Source organism: Saccopteryx leptura, chromosome 7 (assembly GCF_036850995.1).
Source record: "Saccopteryx leptura isolate mSacLep1 chromosome 7, mSacLep1_pri_phased_curated, whole genome shotgun sequence".
Taxonomy (NCBI): Eukaryota; Metazoa; Chordata; class Mammalia; order Chiroptera; family Emballonuridae; genus Saccopteryx; species Saccopteryx leptura.
In genome coordinates this window covers 103,343,861-103,368,703 of record NC_089509.1, presented here as the reverse complement: position 1 = coordinate 103,368,703, position 24,843 = coordinate 103,343,861, and the positions used below count along the sequence as shown (strand labels likewise).

The 24,843-nt window shown below is 47.7% G+C and overlaps 1 protein-coding gene across 1 annotated transcript in view; it reads right to left on the bottom strand.

Moving 5' to 3' along the window:
* Nucleotides 1–6,496: 6,496 nt before the first annotated feature.
* Nucleotides 6,497–24,843, bottom strand: part of CYP27A1 (cytochrome P450 family 27 subfamily A member 1) — a 32,987-nt gene continuing 14,640 nt past the window's right edge. The window contains exons 2-9 of the mRNA XM_066346699.1: nt 13,526–13,716; nt 9,006–9,205; nt 8,680–8,877; nt 8,338–8,510; nt 7,608–7,774; nt 7,319–7,400; nt 7,027–7,239; nt 6,497–6,885 (exon numbers count right to left, since the gene is read on the bottom strand). Coding sequence (XP_066202796.1) covers nt 6,766–6,885; nt 7,027–7,239; nt 7,319–7,400; nt 7,608–7,774; nt 8,338–8,510; nt 8,680–8,877; nt 9,006–9,205; nt 13,526–13,716 — 1,344 coding nt within the window. The 3' untranslated portion in view covers nt 6,497–6,765. The remainder of the gene's footprint in view (nt 6,886–7,026; nt 7,240–7,318; nt 7,401–7,607; nt 7,775–8,337; nt 8,511–8,679; nt 8,878–9,005; nt 9,206–13,525; nt 13,717–24,843) is intronic.

Below are 24,843 nucleotides of genomic sequence, written 5' to 3'. Positions count from 1 at the left end.
GAGATTTCTTTTTCATCTTTTATTTATAACGAAACCATAAAGAAAATAGTAATTAGTTACTTGGTAGCTAGTAATTAGTTACATAGTAATTAGTTACATGGTAGCTACAACTCACTCATCTACAAGAAACAACTTTATTTTTCTAACACGATGCAGTTTCTATTATGATGCCCATTTCACCAGGTGGTAGAAATTAATCTCAGAGAATTGGGGGTCCCCATCCTATCTTTTCCTGGGGTTAACTTCAGCAAGGAAGGGAGGCTTTCAATTGTATAGAAATTTGTTCCTCAGTCATCATCATCCCTCCATGTCAGTTCCTGCTAAAACACCCCCCTCCATCTGGTTGTCACTTGGTTGGTCATTGGTGGGCATGGTCCCTGCTCTGCCCCCTCACTCTCTACCATGAAGCCTCTTTGGATCTGTCTGCTCTTGGGGCATGAGGACATTCTAGCTCCTGGCTCTGCCCCGCTGTGGGCTTCAGGAAACTCTGTGGGGCTGTCCCAAGCCCATCTGCTGAGATGGACAGCAAGTGGCCTGTTCCACTCTTGAGCCTTGTGGTTTTCCCAGACTCTCCCCCGGGAACATGGGGCCCAGGGCTTTTCTCCTCTATCGCCTCTAAACCTCTCTGGAGTACTTGTCATTCTTTTTCCCCCCAGCTCCTTCTCAGGGAACCCCAGAAAAGTCTACAGTCTTTGCTTCCCCAAACGTTACCAGCCTGTGGAATCTTTACCCAATGGGGAAGATGGAGCATTTTTCTCTAACCCTTCATATATTCTTCCAGGCCTGATCTGTGGTGGCGCAGTGGATAAAGCATCAACCTGGAAATGCTGAGGTCACCGGTTCGAAACCCTGAACTTGCCTGGTCAAGGCACATATGGGAGTTGATGCTTCCAGCTCCTCCCCCCTTCTCTCTCTCTGTCTCTCCTCTCTCTCTCTCTCTCTCTCTCTCTCTCTCTCTCCTCTCTAAAAATGAGTAAATTTAAAAAAAATCCTTCGTATATTCTTCCAAATCCATGTATATGTCTTGAGTTTTTGTCACCCACCTTGAGGATCAGGCTTTTGAAATTCCAAAGCCAACAATGAACTTCTGCTCTGTCACCCTCCACTGTGGCAATAGATATAGCGAGCCGGCCAGGGGCAGAGAGAGGCTAGCATATCTGAAGCATGCTCCCACCCCATTGACTGCACAGAGCAACCAAGTAGAGACACGAGCTTGATGGGGTAGGTAACAAATGAAGGCATTTCCTCAAATTCTCAGCTTCCATTTCCAGGGTTGCTCTAACCCGCAGGTCAGGTGCTGGCTCTGCTCTGGCCCTTCCCGGGAGCTTCTGGGTCTTTAGCTCCGGTGGGAGGATGGGATGAGGGTGCTTGCTCATAAAGTGACAGTGTCCTTGGTGGGGGCCAGGGCAGGCTGCCTCCGCCTGCGCTGGCTCTAGGGAAGGTCCGCAGGGTCAGCCTTGTGGGTGATGCCCTGGGTTGCTCAGCATGAGCAGATCTTCAGGGGTCACAGCAAGGCTTCAGGTGAAACGGGCAGGCTGAGAAAGGCAGTCTTCCCCTCTCCACTGTCCTTGAGAGAAGATAGGTGTCAACCCCCTAGGCACACTCTCCTGAGGACTCAGCAGTTCACCACCCTGGGGAGACCTTTCTTTCAGCCAAAGGTACACCCGTTGTGCTGAATTAATGTTCTCTCTTCTGCAGTTATCCTGAATCCCATTATTCTTTCCTTATAGAGTCAGGTCGGGGTGGGTTATCAGAGACCCTCACTGTGACATCCCTCTGCTGTGACTTTTGGGGGCAGCCCAGAGTCCTTGAGACCCCAAACCTCAGACGTTTGCCTCATCACTGGCCTCTGATAGGCCTTGTCCAAACCTCCATCCAGAGCTGATGTTTTTCACCCTCCAGAGAGAAAGGTGCAAGGGAAAGGGCCCACGCTATTACATCACATCATCCTATCAAAGAAAGTAAGTTTCTCACTTCCATTAAATAAATCTCATCCAGGCATTGTGCTGGAATAGGAGCTGACAGAAGCCATTTTCAACCCCCCAAGATAGGCAGAAGAGCTTCACATGCACATATGGTGTATATGCCCTGTTCCACAGGTATATTATATTTCAATAAAAATCTTTTAAAATTTAAAACAAAAGAATCTCTAGTATAAAAGAGAAAACCTTTTTGGTCATGTTGTGTTTTGTTTCTCTATGTTCAGGTTAGAAGTCTTTGATTCTCCCCAGAGCTTCACCTGTAGGCAAGGTTTTTCTAGTTGTGTTAATAGCTCTTAGCTCTTTGGCTTTTGTTTCTTGTAGAACACAACATTCACTTACCACTGACGGAAAATACTGTTGTGGGGTAGCCTCTGAAGCTGTGCCTACGCCTCACCTGCTCTTTCATTGATCCTCACTAGCACATCGTTACTTCACCAACCTGCTGAGCCCCTGTTAGGGCTCTGCATTTCTTTTCTTTTTTGTTTTTATTATCAAGTGAGAGGTGGGGAGACAGAGAGACAGACTCTCGCATGTGCCCCAACCGGAATCCACCTGGCAAGCTCTGCCCATCTGGGGTCGTTGCTCTGTTGCTCAACAGCCAAGCTATTTTAGCACCTGAGGCAGGGCCATGGTGTCATCCTCAGCAGCCAGGGCCAACTTGCTCCAATAAGCCATGGCTGCAGGAGAAGAAGGGAGAGAGAGAGAGCAGGGGGAGGGTGTGGAGAAGCAGATGGCCGCTTCTCCTGTGTGCCCTGATGCCACGACCAGCTCAGCAGTGGGTGTGTATGAAAGGAAGGCGCTGTAGTACTTAAGAAAAACACACAAGACACAACATAGAGAAAAGATGAGTACAGGGGACTCACAGCCTCTAGGACTGCGAGCCCAGATCTCTGCAACCTCATCATATTTATTGGTCTCTTTGCTCATCAAGCAAATTAGAAGAGCCTGGGTTCAGGTGCAGAGAAGGGTAATCAACTATTATCTTTCAGGCATGTAGGGAAAGGCCGCAGGGATCAGCTGTTTCCTTTAAACAATCTTACCAGTGCTCGCAGGGACAGCGTTCTGCCCCCACAAGACTTGGCGTTCCAAAGTCCGCACCAAAGACTTGTCTCAGGACAACAGTCTAACTCCCAGCCATTTTCCTATCCTCTGATTAGGAATTGAACCTGGACTTCCACGTGCTGGGCCAACGCTCTGCCGCTGAGCCAACCAGCCAGGGCCCAGGCTCTGCATTTCTGGTTTCCGATCGGAAGTTGGCTTTTAGGCCCTACGGATGCACAGGAGAACAGTGCCGCTTCAGAACTTCCCGTGGGGCCTCTAGAGCTGTTGCTTATATTTCTACAAGCTCGTCTGCATAGATTTTTTTTTTTAGTTGAGATATAATTCACATACTCTTTAAAGTCATTCTTTGGAAGTGTACAATTCAGTGGTATTTAACACATTCACAAAGTTGTGCAGCCATCACCATTATCTAACTGCAGACCATAGTCATCATTCAGAGGAAACTGTATTTGTTAACCATCACTCCCCGTTCTCCCTCCCCCCTGGCTTCTGGCAATTACTAATCTGCTTTTTGTCCCTGTGGATCTGCCTATGCTGAACATTTCATGTAAATAGAATCGTGCATACAAGACGTGGTATTTTCCAAATATATGGTGACGGAAGATGATTTGACTTTGGGTGGTGGGCACACAACACAATCTACAGATCATGTGTTACAGAAATCTACACTTGAAACCTATATAATCTTATTAACCAATGTTACCCCAACTAATTTAATTTTAAAAAATGATGTGGTCTTTTGTGTTTGGTTTCTTTCATTAACATAACATGTCAAGGTTCATCCGCAACACAGCATGGATCAGTACTTCATTCCTTTCTAATGGCTGGGTAATATTCTACCCATGGCTATACAAGATCTTCAGAGATTTCAGTGGGAAATTAGCCTATACATTCATCAACTGAACTGCAGACCGTGAATGCTGACACTCTTTGATAGGTGCTACAAAACCCCAAATCCAAGCCACACTTCAACATCCCCCTACCCAAGCGTCGGCACTGAGGGTTCATGCGGCTTGGACAGAGCACCTTTGGTCGTCTGAAGGAGCAGCACACTGGTAAAGGCATGAGTCTGCTTTGGTTGACATTGTGACAGGGACCCTGGCATCCTCCAAGCCCAGCCCCAATCCTCTGCATTCGTAAGGAGCCTTCACCAGTGAACACCTACATCGGAAAAGTCAAGATCCACTCCTTTGTCACCAAGAATTTCTTTCAATTCCCTCCAAGTTTCTCTTCTCAATATGGAAACTCACATCCATCCCTGTCCTTCCCTTTCCTTCTTCCAATTCCAGTCTCTTCTCATTCAACAAGCATTTGTCAACCACCTCCTAAGCGCTGGGCACAGAGTTAGATACTGGGATCCAAACCGCAAGGAGCTTTGTTTGTGCCCTCCATGGGGTCTGCAGCTGCCTGGGGAGACAGTCGGGTCTGCAACAAGGTGGACAAACTGGGTGTTCAGTGCTGCAGGAGCAGGAGGTGGGGGAGCACAAAGGAAGTGCTCACACGCCCAGACAGGGGAGCACAAAGGAAGTGCTCACACCGCCCAGACAGGGGAGCACAAAGGAAGTGCTCACACCGCCCAGACAGGGGAGCACAAAGGAAGTGCTCACACGCCCAGACAGGGGAGCACAAAGGAAGTGCTCACACCGCCCAGACAGGGGAGCACAAAGGAAGTGCTCACACGTCCAGACAGGGGAGCACAAAGGAAGTGCTCACACCGCCCAGACAGGGGAGCACAAAGGAAGTGCTCACACGCCCAGAGAGGTCAGGGAAGGCTTTGCAGAGGCAAAGCTGAGTCCTAGGGAGATGCAAGTTCTCTGGGATGACATGACAGTTGGTGAAGAGTGTGTTCCAAGGAGAGGGGACAGCAAGTACAAAGTATTGAAGCCAAAAGGAACATAAAGTATTGAAGCCAAAAAGAGCTCAGGGAAATACAAGGAACTGGGGCTCAGCTGTGGAAAGAGTATCTTGGGGGGTGGGGGAAGAGGAGGGTGAGGGGGGAGGGTGGATGGGAGGGTGCCAGAACAGGAGTCCTCTAAGCCACAGTAAGGACCGGGAGCTTTGCCTGAGTGCTAAGGGGAGCCACCAAAGGATTTTAGTCAGAACAAGTACGTGCTTTTTCAATGGGCTCAAACTCAAATCCCCACACACGTAAGAAACTCGACTTTCATTTCTTATGACTCAGTAGAAATTTACAACTGGGACCGGGACTCCGCTCGCTGACTTCTCAGGCTCGTGGTATGGTACATTGGATCTCAACGCGAACCTGCTTTACTTCTAGTTGGCTTTCTGTACTAAAAAGGCTTGAAAGCTAAAAATTATAATCCCCAGAATCCCTTGCAGCTAGAGTTGCAGGTAGAACTGAGGTTCTAACCATCAGATGTATGTGGGAGGGATTTGTAAGGTAGCTGTGAGGCAGAGGCTGTGTTCCTGCTGCTCCTGGTTGCTCTGGAGACACTGGCAGGGGTCCAAGGCCAGTGACTCCCGGTTTCATGCAGAGTAAGAGGCAGGAGTTGGGAGGGAAGCCTGTTGTTTTGGGGACTGTTTGTTTGTTTGTTTGTTTTTGGCCAGCATAGACCTGAGAGACATGGAGTAGCTCTAGGGCCAGTAGTTGTAGTGGGAGCTTCCCAACTCTCATCCCCCTGAGTGTGGCCAACGTGGTGCTCCCCAACCTAGTCAGTGCCCTGGTGATGTCCTAGAAGTCACTCTTTTTTTTTTCTTTTTTCTTTTTCTTTTTCTTTTTGTATTTTTCTGAAGCTGGAAACGGCGGGGAGAGACAGTCAGACAGACTCCCGCATGTGCCCGACCGGGATCCACCCGGCACGCCCACCAGGGGCGACGCTCTGCCCACCAGGGGGCGATGCTCTGCCCCTCCGGGGTGTCTCTCTGCCGCGACCAGAGCCACTCCAGCGCCTGGGGAAGAGGCCAAGGAGCCATCCCCAGCACCCGGGGCCATCTTTGCTCCAATGGAGCCTTGGCTGCAGGAGGGGAAGAGAGAGACAGAGAGGAAGGAGGGGGGGTGGAGAAGCAAATGGGTGCTTCTCCTATGTGCCCTGGCCGGGAATCGAACCTGGGTCCCCCGCACGCCAGGCCGACACTCTACCACTGAGCCAACCGGCCAGGGCTCCTAGAAGTCACTCTTATAGGCCTAGCTTAGAGCTTTTCCAACAATTTGGGTAGCACATCGCTACCTATATCTAAGCACTTTCTGTTCAAAAGAGGGTGCTATTGTCAGCACCTGGGAGTACCTCTGTGGCTCCTGCCCAGGTGGGGCCTCAGCCAGTGCCAGGGGAAGCCAAGGCCTCTCTGTAAGATCTGGGGAAGCATATGGTGTTCTCAGTGTCCATGGAGGGAGGTGGCTCTGCCTCCCACCAAGGTTCCCAAGAGGAGAGAGGGCATTCCCCAAACACAAAAGGGGTTCAGATGCTGGGTCGTCAAAAAGAATGAACAACGTCTCCAATTATCAATAGAAGTCCCTTTATTCTATATTTCCCCAAGGATAGCAATGTGACAAGGGTCTGGCCTTTTTTTCTAAGAGGGAGATGAGCAAAATAATAAAAGTAGCCAAAGCTCAGGGTTCTATGGGAAGTACACTGAGTTTCTGCAGCCTCTGGTATCTGGCAGCCCGCCTCTCCCACTCCTCATCTGAGACACGACAGTGGCCAGGAATCATTGTGCCAAGGCGGGGCCTCTAGGGCAAGCCTCAGGATGGCAGAGGCCCGGCTCAACACTGTCTCTGCAGGAAACGCAGGCCCACCTTCTTATGAGGAACCAGGACAATGCGGGCCACACTCTTCACCTCCCCTGTCTCAGGGGCCAGGACCACCTCATAGTGCTGCATCAGCTGGGAGATAAAATGAATATGGGCAGTTAACGTCTGTGATCACCATCCTCCGCGTGTTCCCACCCCGAGCCTCCCTGCCTCTCCTCCCAGGGCCTCCTCGCCCCGCCCTGGCCCCCACACCTCCTGCCTCTCCCCACTCACCCTGGCCAGCAACAGCTGCATCTCTAGCTCTGCAATCCTGCGGCCCAGGCAGCCCCGGACCCCATAACCAAAGGGCACGGAGCCAAATGGGTGCTGGGCCCCGAGGGTATCAGTCTGACCCTTCCTTAGCCAGCGATGGGGCTGGAAGCTCTCCGGCTCAGGAAAAATGCTGGGGTCCCGGGACACCACATAGTGGCAGAACACAAACTGGGTCTTCAGAGGAAGAATGGGCGGCACGTCAGCTTAGGGCGGTGAGGCACCCTGGGAACCCCAGCTCCCTAGCTCCACTCACATTCTTGGGGAAGAGGAAACCACCAACTTCAACTTCTTTTTCCGTGATTACCCGGGAATTTATGGGGACCACAGGGTAGAGACTGCAGGGAAAAGAAAATGCAGGCCTGCCTCTGGATCCAAGTAGGGGCAGAGCGCCCACCCCTTCAACCACACCTCTCTGGTCCCCCTGGCCCCTCCTCCCACTTCACCCCCCCCACCAGCCCTAACCCCACCAGTCCCCGCTTCCCACTCCTGTCTCCGAGTCAGCCCCCACACGGGGACCTGGTGCTCCCGGGACAGCAGCTTACCGCAGGGTCTCCTTAAGCACAGCCTTGAGTAGGGGCATGTGGGCAAAGTCCTTGTGCTGGGGCACCCGCCCAGCTGGCACCACGCCCACCACTTCCTCGTGCAAGGCCTCCTGGATCTCTGGGCTCTTTGAAAGATGGTACAGGGCCCATGTCAGCGTGTTTGATGTCTGGGAAACAGAGTGAGAGATGAAGTGAGAAGGGACTTCTAGGAAAGAATCAGGTGGTGGGAGGGTGTGAGAAGGGGCATGCAAAACATGGAAGGAAAACTAATTTGTCATGAGCATGGCAGAATAAGACGGGGGTTCGTGGGACCGTCCCTGCTAACCGTGACCCTGCAGTAGAATAAAAACCAGTGATGGAGAATCGTATTCTAACAACAGAGGAGAATGTAACATAGAGAAACCCAACATGAAACAGACAAGCTCTACACCTCGCCACTTAAATTACAGTACTACAGAGTTAAATTAGATGTGAGATGAAAGGTCCCAGCTGTCAGTGAGGCTCCAGAAAGTGATGCAATCCCTCTTACAATAGGACAATTCCCTGCCCGCCTCTGCTGGGCTGAGTGACCCCCCCCCCCCCAACCTCCATTTTCCTTCTAGCTCTACATCCATGTTACAGAAAGAGAAGCAGGTACCTGAATAGACGAAGGTCAGGTTCAGGATGGGAATAATGGGGAATTGGATCAGGATGGGAGCCCCTGATCTCCTCGCTGGACCCCCTCACGCACCGTGTCTACCCCAGCCATGAGAAGCTCAGGAAGGCTGCCCATGGCCTCGTGAGGACTGAGCTGTCCGCTGGTCAGCAGGAAGTGCAGGTAGCCAGATATCTGGACCGCATCCGGCCCTCCTGTCTGCAGTTGGGCCTCTATCTCCTCGAGTTTCTGATCAATCAGCTTCTTCCCTACAGGGACACAATGGACAGCAGGGGAGGACAAGGTTCAAAGTCATGATCTCCAAGGACCAAGAGCCACTCCGATAGCCGGTAGCCGGAGGGAGGAGACCCTGGGAGAGACTGCTAATGCAGAGTCCCCGGGACCTGCCGCCCCAAACTCATTTCCTGGCTTCCTCACCAAAAGAGAAGATGGTGTTCCAGCCATCCAGATATCGCTTCCAGAACGGCAGCAGGGGGCGGGTCCACTTGGGCAGAAAGGTGGCATAGAGTGAGTTCTGGAACATGAGCCCCACAGATCTGACGAAGGCCTCTGTGTCCGGGGGGATGGAGCGCTCCAGGCAGCCGATACGTTTCTCAAACAGGATGTAGCAAATAGCTGGTGGGGCACAGAGGCCATCACAGGAGGCAGTGCCATGGCACACGGAACGCATGGGGGCTTTAAGGAGAGGAAGCACAACCTACCTCTGACCCATGCCCACCTAGCCCCTCTCCCAACAAAGGTACCTTCCAAGGCAAAGTAGTAGAACTGGTGAGCCGTGTCGGGCACCTGATCTCCAGAGGCACTCTCTGCCCGAAGCTGGTTCAGGCGAGCCATGAAGCTGTCAATCACCTCATTCAGAACATCCGTGTAGAGCGCAGCCTCAGCTGGCTTCAGCATCCGCTGGTTCAGAACCTGGCGTAGCTGGTACCAGTGATGTCCTTGCCTGTGGGGAACAGAGGAGCAGCACGTGTAAGCATCTGATGGGGGTTAGATTAGAGGGCATCTTCCCACCCCAAGACCCCTACAGAGTCTAGGAAAGTCTCATTTTAAGATTGATAATGGGCCCTGGCTAGTTGGCTCAGCGGTAGTGTTGGCCCGGTGTGTGGAAGTCCCGGGTTCGATTCCCGGCCAGGGCACACAGGAGAAGCAACCATTGAGTCTCCACCCTCCCCCCTCTCTTTTCTCTCTATCTCTCTCTTCCCCTCCCGCAGTCAAGGCTCCATTGGTGCAAAGTTAGCCCGAGTGCAGAGGACAGCTCCATGGCCTCCCCCTCAGGCACTAGAATGGCTCTGGCCCCAATGGAGCAACGCCCAAGATGGGCAGAGCATCGCCCCCTGGTGGGCATGCTGGGTGGATCCCGGTCAGGCAGGCACATGCGGGAGTCTAACTACCTCCCCACTTCTAACCAAGGAAAAATACAAAAAAAAAAAAAAGATTGAAAATGATAGAATCACCAAACTTTCAAAAGATAGGCTTTTTGAATCACAAAATTCTAAAATCTCTCTACAACAAAGTGGAAGTGGTTAAGGTGGGCATGTAGAACCAGACTGCTTAGGGGGAAATCACAGGTATGATGATTACTAAGTAGAGTGACCATAGGCAAGCTGAACTGAACTCCTCAGTTTCCCCTTCTGTAAAACGGGAATAATACGAGTGCCTATCATGGTAGGATTGTTCAGATAATTAAAGTGCTTAGATCCGTGCCTGGCTGTTAAATATGATTATCTTCAAAGTACAGCATACAGCTCCAGAGCCTTCTGTATGTGAAATGAGGAGGCACTGTAGTGGTTCAGTCCGTGTGTGTAGAGAATGATCAATGAAGGAGGAGATAATTAGAGTTCCTGGGGAGCTCAGATCCTGGATCTTTGTGCTTTTCCTGGTTCAAAGGGCCAAGGGAAGAGGGAGCCCCACTAGGCTGATGCCCCAAACCCTCTTGCCACAGCCAACCGGTAGGTGGTTTAGTCCCCCACTCTAGTTAGGCTGGGAGGCTCACTTGGTTGGGTGTGTGCTTTCCAGGGGGCACTTGATATTTGAGGGCTGCCCCCAACCTCAGATACCCCCCTAAACCTATTACCTTTCCTAAGCAGGCTGGGACAAGTCCACTTTTTATAAGCTAGTTGCAGAATAATAAGTATAATATGGTCCAATTTTAAGAGGAAGAGAGGAAGGCCCTGGCTGGTTGGCTCAGTGGTAAAGCGTCAGCCTGGCATGCAGGAGTCCTGGGTTCGATTCCTGGCCAGGGCACACAGGAGAAGTGCCCATCTGCTTCTCCACCCCTCCCCTTCTCCTTCCTCTCTGTCTCTCTCTTCCCCTCCCACAGCCAAGGCTCCATTGGAGCAAAGTTTGCCCGGGCGCTGAGGATGGCTCTATGGCCTCTGCCTCAGGCGCTAGAATGGCTCTGGTTGCAACAGAGCAACGCCCCAGCTGGGCAGAGCATCGCCCCGTGGTGGGCATGCCAGGTGGATCCCGGTCAGGCACATGCAGGAGTCTGTCTGACTGCCTCCCCGTTTCCAACTTCAGAAAAATACAAAAAAAAAAAAAAAGGAAGAGAGGAAACCTTACATACCTGTGTGTGTGTGTGTGTGTGTGTGTGTGTGTGTGTGTGTGTGTGTGTATATATATATATATATGTATATATATATATTTGCATGTTTCTACCTTAAGTAGGGAAGAATACACACTAACTGGCCAGGATTACTAGGAGGATGGGATGGGAGTGACCGGTGGAAAGACAATATCTTATTATTGGAGTTTTTACAATAAATATTACTTTTGAATTTTAAAAACCAATAAGGTATTTTAAAAAGAAAAACATTAAAAATCTTAAGTCAAGAATCAGTTTTTTATATTTAAAAATTATTTATTTAGAAGAACCTCAAACCCCAGGAGTGTTATTATATTGAGGAAAACCTAAAAAAAAGATAAACAAAAAGTGTTGCTGAAAAAGAAATGAAAACCAGAATAGAACCATTTCCTGACACTTCAGGTTGTAGGTTACCCCAAGAGTAAAACCCCCCAACAGTAGGAATCAGATTTGTGGAACTTAAATGAGAGCATTTCTGTGACTGATAAAATATTTCTTGGGGAAACAATGCTTCATAAAACTGAGATTTAAAAATATAAATGTTAAAGCAAGATCACCTTTATTATCATAGGTTAGCAAAATGTCATTTAAATACACCTATATGGTATAATATACTATATAGGAAACTGGCTTTAGGGGAAAAAATCAATGACAAAGGAAGCTACATAATGTTTGGCTCCGATTCTAAATTTAAGCCTTGAAGTCCAGAGGTCGTCTGCATTGGTGAGAGCTTGAGAACCAAATCTTGCCCTGGCTGGTTGGCTCAGTAGTGGAGCATTGGCCCAGGTTTAGATTTCCAATCAGGGAACACAAGAGAAGCAACCATCTGCTTCTCCAATGCTCCCCCTCCCCCTTCATGTTATCTATCTCTCTTCCCCTCCCTCAGCCATGGCTTGATTGGTTTGAGCACATCAGCCCCAGGCACTGAGGATGGCTCTGGGAAGCCTCCACCTCAGGCACTAAAAATAGCCTGGTTGCAAGAACAGCCCCAGATGGGCAGAGTATCGACCCCGGACGAGGGTTGCCAGGTGGATCCCAGTAAGACCACATATAGGAGTCAGTCTATCTATCTCCCATCCTCTCACTTGGAAAGGAAGAAAAAATAAAGAGAGAGAACCAAATCTTGCTCTGAGTCAGAATCAAGGTAAAGAGCTCTTGAAGAGCAGTTGTTCTTTATTCTCTTCCCAGAACTTTGAATAAAGGGCCCAGGAATTGTTAATTTCTGAAACTGTCCACCTAAGGAACCATGAAAAAGAAAGAAAACCATGCAATGAGAGAACAAATATATAGGCATCAAGACAGGAAATGAACCCTCCAACCAGCTGGTTTCCTCTCCCAAGGAACCAGGGCATTAAGTTCTTCAGTTCCAGAATCAGAGATCTGTTCCACCACCCACTACTTGTGTCAGCTCTGGCAAGTGACACAAAAACCTCCCTAGGCCTCAGTTTCCTCATCTATAAAATGGTAATAAAAATCTTCACGGGCATGTTGTGAGAATAAAATGAAATAATCAATATAAAGAGCATAGCCCGATGCCTGGCACAGCATAAACACATAGCTACTTACTACCATTGTTCCTGTTACTTACCTCCACCAGGAGCCACTTTAAGAATTGACTAAAACACGGATGCCAAACAACTAGGGAAAATAAAAAGCCATTCATTGTTTTTGGAGCTCTGTTAATATACTGTTAACATATAGCAAAAAATAAAAAAAAAAGCCTGTAATATATCCAATTACAACCTGTGGCACTGGGAATGGTTTATCACCAGTGATTCTCAATTATTTACCCCAGTGGGCATATGGGTATAGAACATACTCAGCCCGTCCTTCAGTTTGTCACTGCCAAAACAATCCTCACTTTGCTAGATACAACCTCAAGGCTGAAACCTACATCTGTTCCTGTGTATAGAGAACATCCACGAAACTTGTATCCAACAGCAAGCACACAATACATAATAATTTTTTAAAGCAACAGCAAGTGAATGGGGGGGGGGCAGAGAGATGAAAAGTAACAACTCATAGTTGTGGCACTTTAGCTGTTCATTGATTGCTTCTCATATGTGCCTTGACCAGGGAGCTCCAGCCAAGCCAGTGACCATGAAATCACATTGATGATCCGACGCTCAAGTGAGCAACCCCACACTCAAGCTGATGACCTCAGGGTTTTGAACCTGGGACCTCAGCATCCCAGGTTGACGCTCTATCCACTGTGCCACCACTGATCAGGCAAACATACAGTAAATATTTTTAAAATAAAATTAAGCCCTCACAAGTAATATAGTGATGGTACTTTTTCAACTATAAACAGATATGTCCCATTATGATTTGAGTTGGCATATTTTTAACCCTAATGTAGAATAACAAAGCTGGTAAATGTCCTAGAGTTACCTTGGAGATACTCTAGTCCAAATTTCCTATTTTATGAATGAGAAATGTTTAAGGCCAAGGAAGAGGAAATTATTCATTTGTCCAAAGTCATACAATATATTAGTGGAAAAGTCAATGAATGGTCCCTGGACTTTAGTCCATCCCAACCTCGGCTTTCTAGACTGAGTATCAGGTCCAAAGGAAACAGAGAGATCCTACCCTGCCCATAATCTACAGGTTTCCCAGGGCCACTATCCTTGGGCCTGGCCCTCTGGGGCTCTGCTCCAGTCCCTTCAGGCCCCAGCTCACGTGGTGAAGGGCCCATAGGCCAGGCCATGCAGGTCCCGGTGCTCCTTCCATAGATCCATGTCGTTCCGTATGGGGTACTTGCCCTCCTGACGCATCACCTGCTCCAGGAGGGGGGCGCTGGCCAGGTTCACGTGGGTCTGAGCTCCCGCGCGGGTTATCCACATGGGACCATACTTGGCCCTGGTCAGCACCTGTGGGGTTCAACCAAAGCTGAATAATCGCGGCCCAAGCAGGCAGGTACTTCACGGAGAGAAGATGGGAGAGGGGAGTGTCCGATGGCGACACCACAAGCGGGCTGGGCAAAATCACACTGTGTCGGAGGTAAGGCACTGGGGTGGCCTGTGGTTCCAAAAGGAGAACACTGAGAAAAATGGGCACATAGCAGTTAGAATATTGAGAGCAATGAGTATCTATCTGGTGGAAGTGGTCCTCAGAAGAATGAGATTTTGGAAAAATGGACTATGTGGCAAACTGGGGTATGTTGAGGTCTAGATATTGGGGGTCCAAGGTTTCAGAGAAACTAAACCCTTTGGTGAGACATAGAAGCCTTTATATCTACTGCTGCGTGCTGTCCATCAGATGAAGATAAGTATTTCATGTAGTCAACATGAAAAAAGAAACACAATTAGAAACTGAATGATAAAGAGTCCAAATATGAAGTAAACTATGTGGTATAAGTTATTTTAAAATAAAAAATATGTTTTATATAAATATTATGTTAACTAATGTAATTCTCAAATATTTTGTCTTAGAATTTCTAAAGCACTGGACAGTACCCAGAACACCTATGAAATTGACATTCCTAGGATGTTTTTATACGTGCTGAAAAATGAGGGAGAAAATAAATATACTTTGGCTTAGGGGAATAAAATTTTAAAAGAATCCATAAATACTGAGACTAACTTTACTCATTTACACTCGCAAACTGAGAGAAAATGACACTTAGTGGTTTCCCCAGCACTTCATCTCCCACAGTCTGTTACTACAGAGATTTTAAAAGAATCAGAATCTGCTTCAGTACAGAAATTAGGCCAATGTGTTTCTGAAAAGAGATGTAAAAATTATAGATATCTATCATTCAAATAATAGAAGGAAATTTCACTTAACTCATAGTCTAGAAAAAATGCCAGTCTGATTGGGTCTTACCATTGGCATTAATAATCGGATTCTCCTAGGACCAATGCAATATGGTTTCCCAGAATGCACCCTGAACTAACGGTTCATTCTGCCCGTTCTTAGGCAGACAGCTTTGACAAGCCCCCAAGGTCCATTTAGGCTTGTTTCCACTTCTACCTCCCAGTAATGCCTGCCAGTGTGGTATGCTTTTAAGCTGTTGTCTGTAAACTACAGTGATTCCTGGAGAGAAACAGACATACTCATATATTACCGGTGGGAGTCTAAAATGACACAACCTTACATGGAGGACAATTTGCTGACATCTATAAAAATTACAAACACATTTATAATATGTAACTGAATACTATATCACCTTAAAAGAAAATACAGCAGCTCCTTGTGTACCAAGCTGAAAGGAGAGACTGTAATATGGAAGATCGATAACCCAGTTAGATTGTTAAATGGAAAAGTATGATATCTTTTGCCTAAGAAAAAAGGGCTAAATAAGAATACACAGCATTTGTGTTTGCTTTCAGAGAGACACAGTGGATTGATACGTCAGAAACTACTTCAAGTAATTACCGTGGGAGGGGGGAGGGGCAGTGGTGGGAGCAGGGCTGGGTGGTGTAGCTCTTGTTTTATTGTTTTGAGTTTTGAACTATGAGAATGCATTCAATTTTTTTTTAACCTAAAGAGAGAAAAACAGAAAGTGTTTTCTGAAACAGTAAGTCACCCACCATTGATCAGATAATTCAAGAACACAGGAAAGCCTTGTTTAATCTCTGAATTAATGTGTATGTTTCTTAGAATGTATAAAATGCAAACAGTGGCCCTAAATATTCATTTCACTGTGTGTGTGTGTGTGTGTGTGTGTGTGTGTGTGTGTGTGTGTGTGTGACAGAGACAGAGAGGGACGGAGAGAGGAATGGACAGGAAGGGAGAAAGATGAGAAGCATCAATTCTTCGTTGCTTCAGCTTAGTTGTTCATTGATTGCTTTCTCATATGGGCCTTGACCGGGGGCTACAGCAGACTGAGTGATCCCTTGCTCGAACCAGGGGCCTTGGGCTCAAGCTGGTGAGCCTTGCTCAGACCAGTTGAGCCCGTGCTCAAGCTGACGACCTCGGGGTTTCAAACCTGGGCCCTCCGCATCCCAGTCGGACGCTCTATCCACTGCGCCACCACCTGGTCAGGCTCATTTATTTTTCTTAAAGTTTCCATCAAAAAATACTTTACTCATAAATTTACTTTTGTCTACTAAATTTCATAGGACACTTATCTTCAAATTAAGCTTTTATTTGTATTTTCTACTTGGTTTAAGATATTAATAACTTAGTATTATTAGTAGTAATAATAATAGCAAATATTTCCACGGAGCTTAGCATAAACCAGACACTGTTGCAAGCATTTTAATTATATTAGCTCATTCACTCCTCGCTATGGCTGAATGACATAGGTTTAACGTTACCACAATTTTGTAGATGAGAAAATTAAGGCCCAAAGAGGTTACTCTAGGTCACTTTACTGGTGAGTCAGAGTTCAAACTCAAACCATCTGACTGGAGGTGGTGCTCTCAACCACTTACTCTGCTGAGCCCTGAAAAAACTGTCTTACTAACTAGAAACAAACTTAGGCCCTGTAAAACTATATGCTATTTAAAATACAGCTATGCAACACCCCCCCCCCAAGTTTCTCGCCCCAAGTTGACATCTTGGGCTGGATAATTCGTTGCTGTGGGGACTGTCCTGTGCATTGTAGGATGTTTAGCAGCACCCCCAGTCTTTACCCATTAGCCCCCTTCCCAGGTATGACAACCAAAAATGTCCCTAGATATTGCCAAAATGTCCCCAGAGGGGTCAAATCACCCCAGGTTAAAAACTTCTGCAATAACCCAACCTCTTTATATGTCCCTTAACTATTTAATTTTAGAGAACTCTTAAAGAAATACTATCTCATTTTGAAGAAATGTTTATCTTAAGTTTGGTTTCTTTTCCTTCTGTAAGTTCAAGTAAAATTACATGTCACATTGTTTTAAAAATGCAAGTAGTGGTTATCTCTGAGTTAGTTTACAGATAGTTTACTTTCTTCCTTATACTGTGATTTGTTTTTCAAAATTTCTAATGTGATCTTGGAATAGAGGGCGCAGAGAGAAATGCCATGTTTTAAAAGACTTGACTGCCCTGGCCGGATGCATGGTTGGTTAGACCCAAATCCCAGAGGTCGCTGGTTCAATCCCAGGTCAGGACACATACAGGAACAGTTGATGTTCCTGTCCCTCTCTCTCTCACTCTCTCCCTTCCTCCCTCTCAAATCAATAAAATAAACATTAAAAAAAAAAAGAAATTTAAAAGACTAGACCAATAGCTATTAGTCAGTCGGGTACCAGCTCCCTCCCTGGAATCCAAAGACTCGGGCTCAGCTTCCCGGCTGTCAGGCTGGAGGTTTCTAGGACATTTCCCCCTTGCCTAGGCCCTGCTTTCTTCCCTCTTTCTCTGTATTCTTCTTCTAGGTTAGTTTACTCAGTGGAACTTAATGAGGATCTATTTATATAAGAACTTATTTTAGAAAGACACCAGAACACTTGCTGAGAGATGTGTGCCGTGTCTGTGTGCCAACCACCATTAGACTGTAACCTGAGCCGGTTAGAAAGCCCGAAGGTTCTCAGATAGGTCCTGTCAAAGTACCACTTTGCAGAACAGAGTCTCCTGGGATCCTCGCCAGAATGAATGGCAGGACTGGTCTCTGCCAGGTGACATTCCAAAGAGTGAGAGTACTGAATTCATTCATTAAAAACTGTTATAGAAGTATTTTTACTGATTTATTAAGATATTCATATTTATCGTTTCAGTAAATGGCAAACAACAAAAGAGAGTAATATATGGTATGCTTTCATTTTTAAAAACATGTATGTGTAGATGACACATGGGGGAAAGTGTGGAAGCCTAGTCACCAAGGACAAGCAAGCAGGGACAATGCTTACTTATCCCCAGGATCATGTGTGTATTTATGGATTCCTGTCACAAATGTCTATTAACCACCTATGCATACAAGGCTCTGTGACATGTGTAGGGAGTTGGGATTATGGAAGATTTGGATTTTCTTTTTTGCCTTTGTGTCTCCTGATTTCTTAATTTCTGCAAAGAATTTCACCTAAGTCAAAATGACACTCTGTTTGTTAAATGTGACGTGTAATCTCAAATAATTAGCATGTAACTTATATTTATGTGATCTTTTTGAAGAACAAGGGTAATTTCTACCAGGAAGAAAAGTGCCTATCTCATTGTCACGTGTTTTCATGTCACAGTCACCACAGCTGGCAGTATTAGTGGAGAAGTCATGGACTACTTGGCAGGAGATTTTGTTCTAGCTGCAGCCCCAACACTAACAGCCTTTGTCACTTTGTTGGGTAACAGCACCACCACGGCACCCTCCCTGACTCATACGTATCCATACACGCGGAGGTGTGGACCCAGCCTCTCCGAGTCTTCAGGCTGAACGCCCTGTGGTCCTCCAGGAATGCGGGAGGACTGAACAAAGGCAGCGCCACTCGCACTTGCCCCCTCTGCCCCCCCGGCAGGCTGTCATCAGACAGTTTCTCATGCTCTGTGGGTTCTGATGGGGGTGTGGGTTTTCTTCCCTGCCCTCCTCAGAAAAGAGAGGCTCCTCCACAATGGGGTTTCCCCTAAGTGGCATTACAGTCATCGGGCCCCTCTTGTTTCAGGGCAGTCCTTTTGTATGTGTGGGCCAACGATCTTGGGGATCTGGGACCTTTGGCTTAGTCTTCTTTCACTCTCTATGCACATAGATAATAAACTGTTTAAATCTAAATGTGGCCCTTTGTGTCTTTCCCGGAAGAATCTGTTAGGCCTTGGCCTTGCCTTGTCTACTGTGTGAACCTGACACGTCAGGTGCCCAACATGCGGCTGGTAAAGTTACAATGCTCTTTTAAGACCTGGCCAAGTAGGAGATAAATCGATTTCCACGATCTAGTAACACATGGTCTGGCTAAGCCTCTGTGTGGCGGGGAAGCTTGGCGGCCCACAGGCTGGTTAGGACAGGTAAGACTGGCGTGGCAGAGGAGTACGGGTCTTCCCACAGTCCTGTGGACTCTGTCCACAGTGGCCACTGAAACTGAAAGTGTAAAACTGCACTTTTCGATAGAGCACCCCCTCTCCCTGCCCACGCCCCTCCTCCACCCCATTCCCTGAGCTCCCAGCCATTCCTGTAATTCCTGAAGTGCCTGTGTTAAAAAAAACAAACAAACCTTTTGGTCAGTGTTTCTCTACAAAGCGACTGACAGTTTGGGGCAAGAACTGCAGTGAGGTGAGAACAAAAGGGAAAGTAATTCTGTGAGTGAGAAGTCGGGAGCCCATTTCCTCCTATGAAGTGAAACCAGTAACGGAATGTTTATGGGTGAGGGCTCCCAAAGTGTTAAGAAAATTCCTCTGACATCCGAAGTTGTAATTGTATAAAGTCTTGAAGGGCCCCAATGACAACGTTCAGAGTGAGCTGGTCAAGTGGCTTCTGGAAACAATGTTGGTGGAATGACAACACTGAATTCCTCTGCCAGACAAAGGAGAACTGCTGTCTTTTACTGACTACAAAGCAGTATGCTCCTGGTAGGACAGTTGCAACCCCCTGCTCCTGAAGATGGACTCCATGGGAGTTTTAACCCCTTCCTCCCCAAAGCTGATAAGGTCACAACATCCTTTTGGAAAAAAGACAGTGAGATGTAGAACAGGATCCTGGCAGGCACTTGCAGACCTGGGTGCTGATGTGTTTACAGACAAGGTGACAGGGATGGTTGACTTTCACAGATGCACACGCACATAGGGGAATGCCGTGTGAACATGAAGACAGTCACTCACAAGGCAACAAAAGGGGCTCCCCTCACAGCCCTCCGAAGAAGCCAACCCTGACGACATCTTGATTTGGGGCTTCTGGCCTCTAGGACGGTGACATGCAATAAATCTCTGCTGTTTAAACCACTTTGTTTGTGGTACTTTATGGAAGCCCCAGCGAACTAACACGGGCAGACTGCAGGAGGACAGGCTCCCAGAATGGGGACACACATGCCATAAGAACTCAATTCTTGTTTATGTCAATTAGCCCATGGTAAAAGTGATTTCATTACGTGTCGTTTCACTTAAAGTTGCAGAACCCAGTGACATGTTAAGTGAGGACTTACTGAATATATATATTCAGAGAGAGAGATTTATTTTAAGAAACTGGCTCATGCAATTGTGGGGGCTGGCAAGTCAGAAATTTTCAGGGTAAGCCAGAAGTCTGGCAATTCTAGCAGGAGCCCATGTTGCACTCTTGGTTCTGAAGGCAGTCTAGGGTCAGAATTCTCTCCTCTTCTGGGGACTTCAGTCTTTTCACTTAAGGCCTTCAGCTGATTGGATGAGGCCCACCCACATTATGAAGGGTAAACTGCTTTACTCAAAATCTACCTTCCCAATCACATCTGGGCTGCCACCCTGACATATAAAAGATTCACAGTAAGTGAGCCTGAGCCTTTTTGAGCCAGCACACACTCCAGTGGTTATCATGGATACTGCTGAATATATTGTAGAAATGCATGTAATTCTTCTCTTGATGGTAAAGCATGTTCCCAATGAGGAAGTGTCCCATTTGGAACAGTAATAATGGGTGGGGGGGCCTCCAGGAGTCCACCCAGCTCTCCCAGCCCAGCCATGAGGCACTGATAAAGTAGGACAGGAATTCAGAAAAAGAGAAGGGGTTAAAGGGAAGATCACAAGACAGACAAGCTTAAGAAAACTACCCAACAGACTGCACAGTCTGCCCCTCTGCATGGGCCATTCAGTGCTCACAAGACTTTTGAGCAACAGTTGTCAGTGACTAACAATTCTGCAGACTGGAGCCCGTGGCAAAATCATGAGGTTATTTGGGAAATGGTTCTCTAGGGTTTTGGATATGACCTTTGCCTGATATCACCACCCAGGGTTCCCCATGTGAGATACAGATGAGTGCTGGTGGACACCGAGAGGCTGCCGAAGTGTTGCTCTACCCTGATGTCCCTTTCATAAAATGAGGCAAAAATGAGAACAGCAACAAAATGGGGATTGCCTAACAAGACATATGCAGAAGTGAGAGTTCCGAGAAAAGAAGTAACTGAGCATCAGGTGGTTGGTTGTCCTCCAGATGTGCTGATGGAGATGCAGAGTCTATGCCAACACCTCGGGTTTCTTAGGAACTTCGCCACACAAAGGGTCTTGACAAAGCTTGGGTACACTGAGGACCTACTTCATGGATGGATCAGGTAAATTGAAGGCCATGGGTGTACTGAACTGCTGCTGTGGAACCCCAGGGAAAAAACTGTTTAAAACGATGCATGAGAAAGAGAACGCTGTTCAACAGGCACAGCTGTAAGCTGTGGTACTTGCCCTGGAAAAGACCTCCCAAATTGTACTTTGTTACACTTCCACTGGTTCATGGTGATGTGGGCTGGTGCCTGGCAGCAGAATGCCTGGATGATCAAATCTTATCCTCCTTGAGGACGAACGTTACGGCAGGCAGCCGATCACACAAGACCCATACCCCCTGTTAGTGACCCAGGTGGATGTCCATGGAAAAGGTCTCTTTGGATGAACATCAATGGAATCAGCAACTTGATGGGAACTGTGGCGCTCATGGAAGGATTATGGCCATCTGGATACACCATTTCACAAGTCATGGTAATCCACCTACAATTCAAGCAATGACTCCAGCACATGAAGCCAAGGAAACATGGAAAATATGCCTGGACTGCCAGCGATACGGTCCAGTGCTAAAGGAAACTGAGGCACATAGTGATGGCTACTGGGCCTCGCCTCTACTGGCAAACGGACTGTAGAGGTCCCCTACCATCCTCTCAAGGATGCTGTTGGGCACCGACTGAAGCTTTTCAAAGTATGGCACTGCCATCTCCATCCACACAGCAGATGGGGGTCACACTATTCAAGGACCTTTCCATATGAACTGTGCTGCATATTCAGATCCCTTAAGAATGTTCAATCAGCCCTGGCTGGTTGGCTCAGCGGTAGAGCATCGGCCTAGCGTGCGGAGGACCCGGGTTCGATTCCCGGCCAGGGCACACAGGAGAAGCGCCCATTTGCTTCTCCACCCCTCCGCCGCGCTTTCCTCTCTGTCTCTCTCTTCCCCTCCCGCAGCCAAGGCTCCATTGGAGCAAAGATGGCCCGGGCGCTGGGGATGGCTCTGTGGCCTCTGCCTCAGGCGCTAGAGTGGCTCTGGTCGCAACATGGCGACGCCCAGGATGGGCAGAGCATCGCCCCCTGGTGGGCAGAGCGTCGCCCCTGGTGGGCGCATGTGGGAGTCTGTCTGACTGTTTCTCCCTGTTTCCAGCTTCAGAAAAATGAAAAAATGGAAAGAAAAAAAAGAAAAAGAAAAAAAAAAAAGAATGTTCAATCAGGCAACGGTGCCACGTTTGAAGTGAAAAGTACCCAGCTGTGGGCAGCTCCCTGGGACAATCGCTGGACCTTCCATACCCTGGGTCATCCCCAGGGAGCAGGTGCCATTGAAAGATGGCATGGACTCTTATAGAAGAAACTGAAAAAGATAACTGACAACCAAAACTCAGCTCCCAGTGGAGAACACACTTAAGAAAGTTTGGCTTATAAATGTGGCAGTTTGCCAGAAGGGTATCATTTATTTAGACAGAGTTTTCCATTGTGAGTTGGGGAGGTGGAAAGAGGCCCAGATAGGCTGTAAGCGACCGAAGCCACATGGTTAACTTTTCTCACTCCACAATTTTCTTCCCACACCTCCCCTTGGAAACCAGGATACTGGAATTTGAAAGTAGCAAGGAGAGTCAGGGAATAGATAACTTGGTGCTTCTCTTGCTGCTGACTGTGCTTCTTGCCCTTGGGCAATCATGGATATTGATGATAACAATCATGAATATGAGGAGACAGCTCTTAAAACAGTCCTGATGTGCCCACATGCCAGGAGTGGGAGATACTCTAGGATAGTATAAGGCAGGGGTCCCCAAACTATGGCCTGCGGGCCACATGCGGCCCCTTGAGACCATTTATCCGGCCCGCCACACTTCCGGAAGGGGCACCTCTTTCATTGGTGGTCAGTGAGAGGAATAAAGTACGGTGTCGCTCACGTACAGTACTACTTCCGGTGACATGGGACGTATGCGTCACAGCTCCGGAAGCGCGCCCTATCACTTGTTAGGGCTAGCAGTGACAAATATGAATCTGGACATTGACCATCTCATTAGCCAAAAGCAGGACCATAGTTCCCATTGAAATACTGGTCAGTTTGTTGATTTAAATTTACTTGTTATTTATTTTAAATATTGTATTTGTTCCCGTTTTGTTTTTTTACTTTAAAATAAGATATGTGCAGTGTGCATGGGGATTTGTTCATAGTTTTTTTTATAGTCCGGCCCTCCAACGGTCTGAGGGACAGTGAACTGGCCCCCTGTGTAAAAAGTTTAGGGACCCCTGGTATAAGGTATACAAGGACAAAACGACTAGTGCACTTCAGGAGAAACCAGGGCTCACATGAGGGCAAGACACAAGGAGGATTGGGACATGGAGTGAAGTAATTACAGAAGGACTCGTCACACTGATCACATGGCTGAGGAAAGAGTAACACCTCTGGCTTGACGGACATCAGGGGTCAACCCTGATTTATCGAGAGTGAAAGGAAGAACTGTGAATCTCTCAGCTCTTGTCTATAGGGCATCTGGTCAATTTGACCCAGACTGCCACCCCCCACCCTGAGCTAATTGCGGACCAAAGAGCATCTGAACCTAAAATCTCTTAGAAACTTTCTAAGAGCCACTGACTTCAGAAAGGATCAGTTTCTACTAAAGATGATGAACAAGGTTAACTTTCTGATCTTTAATGATTCTAAATTCCGCAGCACGGGTAGTCACAAGGAATCACACTGACCAGAACTTCTGGGGCCAGCTGAGGGGGCGTGTGTGGTTGCTGACACCTCTAGCTGCCCTCCCGATGGGGAGCCTGGCTGGGGCTAGACACCAAATAGGCTTTAGGTTGTGATAAAGATTCTTTCCTTAGCTAAGTTCTAGTCAGGACCCTCTCAGCCTTTTTCTCGACTGGGCCTCAACCTTGGCTTATAAAAGACTTGGACACATTCATATGCTTTCTTTTTTTTTTTTTTAATTCTTTCTGAAGCTGGAAACGGGGAGAGACAGTCGGACAGACTCCCGCATGCGCCCGATCGGGATCCACCCGGAACGCCCACCAGGGGCAACGTTCTGCCCACCAGGGGGCGATGCTCTGCCCCTCTGGGGCGTCGCTCTGCCGCGACCAGAGCCACTCTAGTGCCTGGGGCAGAGGCCAAGGAGCCATCCCCAGCGCCCGGGCCATCTTTGCTCCAATGGAGCCTTGGCTGCGAGAGGGGAAGAGAGAGACAGAGAGGAAGGAGGGGGTGGGGGTGGAGAAGCAAATGGGCGCTTCTCCTATGTGCCCTGGCCGGGAATCGAACCCGGGTCCCCCGCACGCCAGGCCGACACTCTACCGCTGAGCCAACCGGCCAGGGCTCATATGCTTTCTAACAACACCAGATCCCACCCCGAGGATGACCTTCACCCCTAGGATGAAGCCTCCCTTAAAGGACCTGCCTGAGGAAACCCAAGGCTGCCAAAAGAACTTACTGTTTGTTCCAGCCAACACCTGAAGATAGGGCCCCTGTCCCCCAGTCTCTGTGGGATGATAGGAGCCTGACTTCAATAAAAGAAGCACTATTTACAAATCCAGACCAGCTTCACATGAACCAATCCTCCCTTCCTGGTTTTGTGAGTTTTCGTTTCCCTGACTACTCAAGGCCCACTGGTCTTCCTCCCCACTCCTTCATGCTCTGTTTAAAATACCCTCTGCACAACCAGAATGGAGTTCATCTCTTTCCTCTGTTGCCAGTAGTTACTGAATAAAATTAATTTTCACCACTTTAACGAATACCTTTGACAGGTACATGTGCTTGAAAACTCAAAAAGTGCTACATAAGCCAAAAAAGTGAAAATAACCCAAATATCCATCAACAGATAAAGGAATGAACAAATTATGGCATATCCCAACAATGGAGTATATTATTCAATCACAAAAAGGAACAAAGTAGTGATGCTTGCTAAAACATGGATGAACCTTGCAGACATCATGCTAAAAGAAAGAAACTTTTCACAACAGAGCAGGTGTTGAGTGAGCCC